Below are 11,591 nucleotides of genomic sequence, written 5' to 3' on the forward strand. Positions count from 1 at the left end.
GAAGCCTGCTAAAACGGTTGCCAAGAAAGCACCGGCGAAGAAAAGCGCGTCCAAGAAAGGACCTGCCAAGAAGAAGGCCCCTGCTGCTAAAGGAAAAGCAAAGCCCGCGAAACCTGCTGCCCCGGCTGCACCGCCCAAGGAAACAACAGCGCCAGTGGAAGCTCCGGCGGCTAAAAAAACCGCCAAACCAAGTAAAGCTAAAGTCACTAAGAAGAGTGGAAAGAAGTCCAAAGCTGCGTCCCCGAAGAAGCCCAAAGTCATGAAAGCGAAGAAATCGGCAAAGAGAGCCGCTTCTTAAAAGTAAAGTGAACTGAGGCCAATCACGTCAGAAGAGTGTTGATTTTCTAAACTGTTATGAGACCGTTCGAATCTATGTGATTTACACTGTATACTGTTGATTTGAGCAGCGTTTCAGGTTTGTCCTGCTGTTGAAATACTAGCCTGCGAGCAAACTCTCTGGGGGGGGGGGGGGGGGGGGGCTATAAGGCCCTTTTTGCTCTCCTCCCCGCTCCCAACCCCAGAGCAGCCTAAAGAGCTTGCTCCAGGATATTGACTGTATTGCCAATTTAAAATTGACGTATACTAACCACGAAGGCAGCTCCTCTTAATTTCACTCAACAGGTATCGTTTCAACATTTTACTGTTTAGAGAATTAGGTGGTTAGTTAAATAGTCTGTAAAATAGAAAGAACCAGCCTGAGAGTGTAATTCATCAAATCTGAAAATAAGTTGTAAGAAAATGACGTGTATAGAATGTACATAAACTTGTAGCTTTTCAATATTGTTTCACAAATAACAATAAAAACTTAACCCTAAGTTCAAACACGAATTGGATTGGATTTTCGACATGTTTATCCTGGATCATATCGATCGAGAACTCCTGCACTCTCTCGAACGTTTAGAGCGTAAATTTGGCTTAAGTTCGGAGTTTTTCGACAAAATGCCTGTTAGAATCCTTCTTGATGTGCTCTTTCGTGTGTTCAGGTTTTCTAAAGCGTCTTTTTGTGCCCTAACATCTTCATTCGTTACATTTTAAAACTTCGTCGCCATCTTCACCGCACTGAGACGTACGTTAGGTTGCCATGGCAATTTTGTAATTTCACATGTGAAATTACAAATTAACGCTGAAATTTCGCGCCGAAATTAGGGAGTAATTCGTCACCTATGATATTAATCTATTTAACCGTAGTGTTCCAGTAATTGTGACAATATTCTGAGAAACGTAACGCCTTAACACACCACAAAACAAGATTTCTCCGCTATAGTATTTTCTCATCCTATTTGGGGATATTTGTAATGGTAACAGGACTGAGTGGAGTCCAATTCGGTCTGTAATCATACGAGTGATTAACAAAATCGGACGACCGCGTAGCGGGAGTCCGATTTGTAAAAAAGCCATTTAAGCGCGCGCATGATGGCGCGTACTGTCCAATTACTTAGGCATGACGCGTCTGACCTATTAAACTGTCCAATTAAGGCTGAAATCAGGGCAGTTGATAGCCAATCAGATTTGACAATTTTGTTATAGTAATGATTAACTTTTTAAAACGAGTAAATGTCGTGCATAATTACACGATAATCAAGGGCCTCGATTCGGGGAAAATTACATCATCGCCAAACTTATTTGCGTCATTTCAGTCATCACCTAAAATATATTGCATGCTCATCACGAGACTTAATTGCATACAATAAAAGTCGTCATGATTCATATCCCCAGTTTCCACGGTCTCCGCCAGGAAAGCGTGGCCTACAAACTAGGTCCCACCGACAAAAAATAAAAGAAAGAAACGCCTCCATTTTTAGAGTATCGCTCTGCTAAAGCAAGCGCGACTAAAAATAACTGAAACAAGTCCACAGGAGACTCAATCGAGGAAATGTGGTATACATAAAGATGCCATGTTCCACCACTCAAGTTCAAAAGTTGATCACTGCCAACCTTTGCTCACGTTGATGACATATTTATAGAAGGCAGAAACTTGTTTCCGTGTGCGTTATTCGATATGGCAGTTGTTACGTAAACAGCTTTAAACGATTTTCTTGGAATGAGTTGTTTTCACTGATTTAATTCTCGGTAATTTTCTGCAGAAAATTCATGCACAAAAAAAATATAAGGACGGAAAAAAGGTTTCCGAGAAACATGCGTCGAGTTTCCCGGAACTGGCAATGCACGGGATGAAGTTTTAATTATAACATGTTTCGACCTGTTTCAGATGTAAATAAAATGTAAATTTGATATATAAAAATCTCTGCTTGATCACAGTTTAGTGTTGTTCTCTACCGTCATATTGATAAAATGCATTTCCACAACTAAAATGGAAATGAAATAAACAGAACAACGGCAGGACTAAACATCCTTAATTAGCTTTGAGATTAGGCATTATTGGCTACCTGTGGTTATCAAACAAAAATAGAGGACAGATGATGCATAATATTAAAGACGGTCGTCAATATACATCACTATTATATATAGCACAACAGCGGCACGACTAAACACCCTTTATTAGCTTTGAGATTGAGCATTATTGGCTACCTTTGGTTATCAAACAAAAATATAGGACAGATGATGCATAATATTAAACACGGTCGTCAATATACATCACTATTCTATATAGCACCTGTATAAAAAGCACAACAACGGCGCGACTAAACACCCTTTATTAGCTTTGAGAATAGGCGTTTTTGGCTACCTGTGGTTATCAAAGAAAAATAGAGGGCAGATGTTGCATCACATTAAACACGGTCGTCAATACCGTATACGTCATTATTTTAAAATAGAACCTGTCCGACCAGTCCATTCACGTGACGTGAAGATTAGGAAAGTTCCGATCATGATTGGCTGGCCACTGAGCTTTTTCCAAGAACACGATAACTTGTTCTGGCCTATTTAGTGTCGAGTCTAAAAAGCCTACACGTATTGATAAGTCGTCAGTGCTGCTGTGGTGATAGTCAATTTGCTGTTATAAGAGTTGAAACGAATATTGCGCCGACCCAAACTTTGTGAGAATCGACTGCAACTATGGCAAGTTTATCTTCATTTTCATTGTCGTCGATAGACTCTGGCTCGGGATCTGTATACGACACCTCGGAAGAAAAAACCAACGGCACTAGGTTGGCAAGATTACTTGTCGATGGGGGAACTCACGTTTTAAGAAAGTTTTTAGATGCTGTTTACCCAGAGCCGAGATTACTCGCTAAAGAGTTGAAGAAGAACTCGGTAAAGTTTCAAAATCTCAAATCAAAACGCGTGATATCTGACCATCAATGGGAAACGTTATTTCCGACTTCGGGTCTACCGGACTCAAAGGAGTTTGATATAACACTTTTGCATTTGTTGATTAGAGAAGTCTGTTATCTACCTGAGCCACTAACAGGCTGGCATAAAATGCCTGCTGATGATGACCAAAGCTTGGAGGCAAACATCGCCAGAATCAAATGCTTCCGAAATGAGCTATGTCATAGTGTTTCGACCAGCATCCCTAATGAGGAGTTCGAAGACAAATGGAATACAATAGCGTCTTCTTTAGAGGCAATTAAAATTGGCGTCTACCGAAAGAAAATTCAGGCTCTCAAGAATGATTCGATTGACCATAAAACCCGCAAAAGGGTGGAGGAAGAAGTCGAGAAGTGGCAACAATTTCAAGAGCTAGAAGATATTAAGCCAATTTCTCAACTTGACAGCTATTTTCCCGATATTCTGCCACACGAGCGCATGTTTGGTCGTTCACAAGAGTTACAGGAGGTCGTAAAATGCATTGAAGGTGGAACAGTTTCTGTAGTGCTGATAACCGGGGGTCCAGGATTTGGTAAAACAACTTTGGCCAAAGCAGTTGCTCATGAGCTTGCAAGATCCGAGAATATGAGAAAAGCATTATTTTGCCGTTTACTTTCAAAGAAAACGTTCAATGAAGTGGCCATTGAGATGATTCATGTATGTGGAAAGAGCTATGCACAGCCTCCCGAATATCCGGACCAGTGGCTTAAGGACTGGAGCAGACAGATTCCAGTGCAAGTCACTTTTGTTCTCGATAATGCAGATGACATCCTGGAAACAGAACAAAGATCTTCCTTCTTAGACATCTTGCAAGAGATGACGCAATTATCGGAGAAAAAGCTGACATTTGTGATCACTTCTAGAGAACAGTTCAAAGTACGAGATCTGCTGTTTAAGGAGGTCGTGTTATCCTCGTTATCGACGGATAACGCGAAGGAAGTCCTTATCTCTCGCGTAAGCGATAAAGAAATTGGCGAGAATCTTTCCAAAACAGAGGAAATAGTGCAGCTGTGTGGCCGTGTTCCTTTGGCTCTTTGTATTGTCGGTTCACTTCTTTCAGACTACACTGAGGAGAGGCTTGTTAATGACCTTGAGAAGGAACCTATGAAGCTGCTGGATGATGGAAACGAGTCGATTGAAAGAGTCATCAAAACGTCTTTTGATCTTTTGTCCAAAGATAAACAGGATTCCTTGGTCCTAATGTCAATCTTCCCGGGATCATTTGATAGCGATGCTGCCGTGGCTGTGATATCACGGGCTTGCTCAGAATCTGGGACCCTGCCAGTTTACGTTTTGCGCTGCTTAAAGAACAGCTCTCTTGTTGAACAACTAAGTCCTCGCAGATATCAGCTGCATCCTCTAATTCGCGCCTTTGGAAAGAAGATTGGCCAAGCTATTGATCCACAAATATTGGTTGGGGTAGAGAAACTGGCCTGTGCTCACTTCATTTGTATCCTTGCTCAGAACGCAAAGATATTCTGGAGCAAGGACCAATGCAAAAAAGCTGTTGACTTGTTCAGTAAGGACGGACATAATTTTGAGCACTTCCTCCAAGTGTACGCCAAAGCAGCGGAAATCCGCGATGAAGAGACCCTTGACAACTGCAAAGAGTTCCAACACGATTTTCTCCAGAATTGCATGTATTTGGAGAAGTGTCTTTCACCCTCCTCTTATACTGACTTTTTGGAAGCGTTGTTGTCCTGTACTGACCCAAAAATTGAACCAGTGCGTGTTGCAGAACTCTTATGTCTTCGAGGACAAGAGAAAAGAAAAGTAGGAGACAAGGAAAATGACTACCAGGTCGACATGAAAGACGCATATAACCTGTACTCTGAGAACAGTGGTAAATTCGAGACAAACACGATGTCGACAGTCTTCTTGCTTAATAGTTATGCAGACTCTGTTTCCAAAAGAGGAGACCCTGCTAACAATGCAAAAGTGGAAGAGATCAATGGAAATGCTCTGGAGCTCAGCGAATCTCTGGAGAAGGGTCACCCAGAAAGGGCAGAAGCTCTTTTACTTGCTGGTCGATTTGCAAAGCGAAGACGTGAGTGGCCTGAGGCAGAAAGGAGGTTACAAAAGGCACTGGAGCTATTTCAGAATATCCTCGGGACACATTTGAGTACAGTTCACGCCTTGAAGGAAATGGCGGACTTTTATTTCTCTGACCCGACTGACAACGATTTGGAAACAGCTCTCGCGTATTACAAAAGGGCGCTTGAGATGATGAAACAGTTAGGAATGGAAGACAACAAAGCGATCATCATGATTTTGAAGAACTATGGAGTTCTTTTAAAAGAGAAAGGAAACTGCCAGGAAGGAACAAAATGCCTCGAACGAGGTTATTTTGTAGCTGACAGAGAGTTAAAACCTGATCACATGTGGAAAGTTATGATCAAGACACACCTAGCCTTGCTGCATGAGAAGAACGGAAAGGAAGAAGATGCCATAGCATCAATGCAAGAAGCCCTTGAAATGTGTAACAGACTTAAAAAGCCGATTAAGCACCTGGGAATTAAGCATAGCAATGACGTCATTTCCTTTGTAAAACGTCATAAAAAAGATTTTCCTAAAAGCAAATTCCCGTTCTAAAGTATAGCTTAGTTATATTTACTGTAAACTCTCTCTAAAACGGACACATTTGCGACCGGCACTATTGTTTCCGTATTATAGGGAAATAAGCATAGGAATGACGTAACTTCGTTTTTAAAACGTCATAAAGAATATTTTCCCCAAAGCAAATTCCCGCGTTAAAGTTTACCGTGGGTATGTTTAAAACCGTCCCTGGTTTACCTTAAAGATCGGTGAGATGGAGAAGTTACTAAATTAAACTATTCAGTGCCGTAACTTTTTTGCTGTGAGCCCCCAGACGAGCACCACAATATACCGTGTGATGGCAGTGGTTCCTTGGGATCCCTGCGTTGTATAATGCTGCATCAAACTCGATTGCAGACGGTCAAACTGTCTCAGGGGATATATTAAAGGATAGGAAATTAGTTACCTTTTATTATTACGTGTCTTTGCCGTCTAGGGCATTAATCGCGACGCACCTTTGACTTCAAGATAAGTAATATGTGTTCTTACTTTTAAGTTCATCTGGCCAAATTCAAACTTAATTGTTGCTGGAAACGTTCATTAAGGTCAGCAACGATTTAATAACCATTTACGGAGAGGACAGTGTTCTTTTATGAACTTTTTATTGGGCTTCCCTTTATCTATGTCAAAAAGGCAAAACATGGCGGACGCAACTTTCAGGTCGTCTAGCGAACAGATTTGGAAGCCGACTTGAAACGACCACAAAATCCCTTGTTGGGTGGAGTTATTGGCGCTATATCTTTGCCGAATGATTTTCTGAATACAGTGTTCGGATGAGGTAGTTAGCAGAAACAATGCCCTCCCACGGTCCCGACCTTTGCAATTCTCGCCCTGTGGGTGAAAAGCCTACAAGAAAGGAATATGCTATCCGTAGATCTCCCCGTCACATAGAAACATATTCACTTGGATAGTTAGAAGGGCTTTAAATGCAATATTCGACAGAAATGAAACTGAAACGCAATTTGCTTTGTGAGTTTTAAGAAACAGAAAATTACTGTTATATAAGGGAATGTTCAAAACCCCAAAAGTAGGCTCGATTTCCGTCGGTCTCCAGTCCTCCCCGAGAAGAGACGGAGACTCAGTATGTCCGGGGAAGGAGCACGGGCTCATTTTCCAAACAGCGGCTGGTAATCGAGCCTACCCAAAAAGTTGACCCTGTCACGTTTTATATGCGTAGTAAGACAATAATTTTTGGATCTTCTGGTTAGATCAAATTTAGCCTGAGTATCAGGCGTTTCTGGGGAAAAGGGGAAAGATGGAAGCTCTCGCCTAGCCCCTTAGGAAGGCCTGATACTCAGGCTAGATCAAATTAGTCACGTTATAACTGTCATGCTATATTTTTGGGGGTAGAGCTGGATTGAAGGCGGGAACGGGGTGCTTTGTGTCCCAGTTAAAAATATTGCCGATCATTTCTTGTTTCAAGAGGCTAACTTGCCTCATTTTTTATGGGTTATAACGGTAAAGTTTCTTTTCAGTCCCGCGGTGTAAATACGCGCAATAGGCAGACCAAGGAACCCCCGGTATGGGGTTGTTGTCAAACTTCTTTCGTTCTCAGAGTTTGGAGATTGAACAGTGGACCGCTTCCAGGGAGGATCAGACGTCTCTTATTTGCTCTTATTTTTTTCACCAAGTAATCTTGATGTTCAAAAGGACTTGACTATTCTCTCTCCTCTGCAGAATTCTCTTTGTGTTTTCACAGGGTAACATTTTAAAACCCCACACTGGGTTTCTTCGGTCTCGCCCTTTGCTTGTAGCTTTCTTGAGCATATTGAGAGCGTAACTGTTTTGCCCTTTTTTTCCGTTAACACTGCACCTTACTGATAACCTAGAGATGTAAAATAAACTACTAAATATTGCGTTTTTCTTCGATCATATTTATTGACTAAAAATATCCTGTATAAAACGCAGGAAATGGCTTTTCCGAGCCCCTAAATTGGAAATTTTTTTAGGCGAGCACCCCCCCCCCCCCCCCCCACACACACACCCCGTAGTTTGCAGTACCTGTTTGCAGTACCTTCAGAGGTCTAACCTTTCTTTCCGTGCATACACCTTCAAAACCTCCCCCTAACCCCCTTTCTAGACAAAGAGGATTTGGGATGGACAAGATCATGATTTGGGAACCGGGAGTAGGTCAGTCCCTATTGTATAATCCTCTTTCAGATCAATCGCTCTCTACCACATCGCTGAAAAATAATAAGTGGTGGACGCTTCCGGCTGCCGAATCGGGACAAATTAAAAAGACAGAATGATCTGTCCTGTAACCTCTTGGTCTTGCCAGTGACTATTATGACCTATGAAACTTTCACCTTCAAAAAGGAGGGGGGAGGGTGGGGGGGGGGTGGTCTCAAAAAATTTTTTTCCGCCCTTCGGGCCTCAGTTTGGTCTAAAAATAAGGGGGGGCGGGTCCCCGGGCCCCTCCCCTGCCGCCACCGACTTTATACCAGGAACACCAGTTCTAAGCGAACATTTATTGGCCCATTGGAAACATTATTTCATGGCTTCAATTGATTCCAAGCGAAGGAAGTCTGTTTAATCTAAATTATGATATTAAGATTGGTATACCAACGCCTCTACATCATAAATCACACTCGGTCTGATCAAACAAACATTACATGACCGCAATTATACTATTAAATGTAAAATAGAAAGTTTTTAAAACTGAGTTCTTTTATAAGAAGTACCGTAGCAAGAAGGAGAGATAGATCATAGGCAAAGGGCCAGAAATGATTTGCTCAGTGTGAAAACAACATAAAAAACAGTGTAGGTCTACGTTAAAATGTTGCGATACTCTTGGGAAAAAAGAGTGCCGAATTTTAGTAAGACGACGTTTTTTTTCCTCAGGGCTGCGAGGGAGACTAGTCTCACTTAAGCCGTGGTTTAACGAATCTTTGAACCTCCAGATCTCGTCTTTGGTGGGTTCTTTTAAGAAGATAAATGTGTTTCTAGTCATCTCTATATGCTTTCATAAAATTGTTCAAAATAAATGATGTTGAGATAAAATCGTTGGGCAAATTGAAAATGACTTCGAACGCGGTTTTGAAACACTGGCTAAACTACATTTAAATATTCGGCCCGCCTTGGGTTCCTTCGTGGCTACTGTTTTAAACGCCTTTTGTACGGGAAAACTTATGTGAAACAAAAAAAGTTAGGGCAACAATTTAGCTGAATTTTCTATGCACGTGAATTGAACCGAAATCCAGAATTGTCACATATGTTCATACAAAAATCATAAAACTGTTTGGGATTTGCGAATGTTCGAGTTTATCGGCTCAGTCTGTGTCTGAGGAAGGGAGATAATATATCTCGAGGTGGAAAAACGTATAGAGAAGACCATAGCCGAAGAAATGTAGCGGCCTGTGGGGAATACATTTAATGTACGTTTTGAAAATTTACATATGAACGTTAAAATCTTCGGAAGACAGCCTTTTATAATAGAACCTGCAGTTTTAGCGCTGCGGTTCACATTTTTATGCTCTCTTTCAGTATCAAGAACCCATTCTTTCAAAAAAGAAAAGGTTAAAACCTTTTTTACTAACTTGAAATATGTGACTTTATTCATTTGAATATTTTTAATAACGTATTAGCAATACGAGCATTTCTGATAAGCTTCCTATTCGTTACTATTAAAAGTACATATCATGCAACCTTTTTGTACAAAATTGCACAATAGCCAATTTTTAGTTATTTATTTCTTTAAAAAGACAGTTTTTAAGAATAAAAATGTTTGAAACTTAAGAAAAATTCAGAGAAGAGTTTTTTAGTTTTTAATTAACAACGCAACAATGCAACCGGTCGACGCGACGCCATCAAAAGACGCTTTTGCTTAAAAAAAATCTGCATGAGATGTTCAATCACGCAATGCGATTTTCAAAAGTTTTAAGATACCGCTTTTATTCAGAATTTAGTTACAGTACAAGAATTAATTGTTTTATGATATTTTTGCCAAAATTAACTTGATAAAGTCATGTACGTCATTCGAAGGTGGTCCCAACCGCACATCCATAATTTGAATATGTAAAATTCAAGCCATTTCGGGTAAACAAATTGGCTCTTGTGTTTCTACCCCTGTCTAAAATTTGAAATATCTCGTTTCCTTTACAAAGATGATTAATGAACCTATATCATATTTTTTCACGAAATAACAAACTATCGTCGAGAAGAAAATCGGAGGCATACGTTTGTTGTTGAACATGGAAAAATCCTTATTTTCGATAGATGCGGGTAAAGTTTCAGTACGGTAGTGATAGATTTTGTCTCAATATTTTCTTTGCGTTGGTTAATAAGCGAGCCTTATTTCACCAGACTGTTCTTTTTAAACTTTTATTTTGATACATGGGCAAATTGAGAGATATCTGGTGGTAAAGAGTCAATTTTAAAGAAAAATAAAATATGAAACAAGCACAGAACAGAAGTCACTCGTAGATATAGCTCAAGCTTTGTATTTGTTTCCTCGGAGGTCCGCTGAATGTCTTGAAAACTAACGTCATCGCCGATGTTGTCACTTTTCAAACCCTCAGTTCTTCCCCGAAACAGGTTTTGTTGAGATTATCGTGAAAAAGAAAAATAACCATGTCTGACAAGACTGCCACGCACCCTAAATACATTGATATGATCGTAAGTGCGATAAAAGCACTGGGCGATAAAAGCGGCTCATCTCGACAGGCCATCAACAAGTACATTGTACAGGAGTACAAACTCCCGGAGAACAATCACCATAGTGCTATGTTAAAACAGGCGCTCAAGCGGGGATCTGGACCGAACGGTCCGCTTGTTCACAACAAGGGAAAAGGTGCAGCCGGTTCTTTCAAGGTTAAACCAGCTCCAGCGAAGCCTGCTAAAACGGTTGCCAAGAAAGCACCGGCGAAGAAAAGCGCGTCCAAGAAAGGACCTGCCAAGAAGAAGGCCCCTGCTGCTAAAGGAAAAGCAAAGCCCGCGAAACCTGCTGCCCCGGCTGCACCGCCCAAGGAAACAACAGCGCCAGTGGAAGCTCCGGCGGCTAAAAAAACCGCCAAACCAAGTAAAGCTAAAGTCACTAAGAAGAGTGGAAAGAAGTCCAAAGCTGCGTCCCCGAAGAAGCCCAAAGTCATGAAAGCGAAGAAATCGGCAAAGAAAGCCGCTTCTAAAAAGTAAAGTGAACTGAGGCCAATCACGTCAGAAGAGTGTTGATTTTTTAAACTGTTATGAGACTATTCAAATCTATGTGATTTACACTGTATACTGTTGATTTGAGCAGCGTTTCAGGTTTGTCCTGCTGTTGAAATACTAGCCTGCGAGCAAACTCTCGGGGGGGGGGGGGGGGGGGGCTATAAGGCCCTTTTTTCTCTCCTCCCCGCTCCCAACCCCAGAGCAGCCTAAAGAGCTTGCTCCAGGATATTGACTGTACTGCCAATTTAAAATTGACGTATACTAACCACGAAGGCAGCTCCTCTTAATTTCACTCAACAGGTATCGTTTCAACATTTTACTATATAGAGAATTAGATGGTTAGTTAAATAGTCTGTAAAATAGAAAGAAACAGCCTGAGAGTGTAATTCATCAAATCTGAAAATAAGTTGTAAGAAAATGACGAGTATAGAATGTACATAAACTTGTAGCTTTTCAATATTGTTTCACAAATAACAATAAAAACTTAACCCTAAGTTCAAACACAAAACCAGAGAGATTTTATGATAAATCAAAAAGTACGAGAGAATTCGTCATCACAGCTGGCGTCGCGGTATTATATC

General features: G+C 41.0%; 3 protein-coding genes across 3 annotated transcripts in view; all 3 read left to right on the top strand.

Moving 5' to 3' along the window:
• Nucleotides 1-360, top strand: part of LOC140941049 (uncharacterized) — a 669-nt gene extending 309 nt beyond the window's left edge. The window contains exon 1 of the mRNA XM_073390006.1: nt 1-360. This exon is cut by the window's left edge and continues 309 nt beyond it. Within this exon, the coding sequence (XP_073246107.1) occupies nt 1-298 (298 nt within the window). The 3' untranslated portion in view covers nt 299-360.
• Nucleotides 361-2,698: 2,338 nt separating this feature from the next.
• On the top strand, nt 2,699-7,721 carry LOC140941145 (uncharacterized). The gene has a single exon (XM_073390115.1). The coding sequence runs from the start codon at nt 3,016-3,018 to the stop codon at nt 5,860-5,862; it is 2,847 nt and encodes a 948-aa protein (XP_073246216.1). The 5' UTR covers nt 2,699-3,015; the 3' UTR covers nt 5,863-7,721.
• Nucleotides 7,722-10,380: 2,659 nt separating this feature from the next.
• LOC140940872 (uncharacterized) lies at nt 10,381-11,068 on the top strand. Its single transcript, XM_073389837.1, has one exon. The coding sequence runs from the start codon at nt 10,435-10,437 to the stop codon at nt 10,993-10,995; it is 561 nt and encodes a 186-aa protein (XP_073245938.1). The 5' UTR covers nt 10,381-10,434; the 3' UTR covers nt 10,996-11,068.
• The last annotated feature ends 523 nt before the right edge of the window (nt 11,069-11,591 follow it).

The sequence above is a fragment of the Porites lutea genome, chromosome 6 (assembly GCF_958299795.1).
Source record: "Porites lutea chromosome 6, jaPorLute2.1, whole genome shotgun sequence".
In the NCBI taxonomy this organism is placed as follows: Eukaryota; Metazoa; Cnidaria; class Anthozoa; order Scleractinia; family Poritidae; genus Porites; species Porites lutea.

Coding starts and splice junctions, on each gene's coding strand:
- LOC140941145 (XM_073390115.1), top strand. CDS start 3,016: ATGGCAAGTTTATCTTCATTTTCATTGTCGTCGATAGACTCTGGCTCG.
- LOC140940872 (XM_073389837.1), top strand. CDS start 10,435: ATGTCTGACAAGACTGCCACGCACCCTAAATACATTGATATGATCGTA.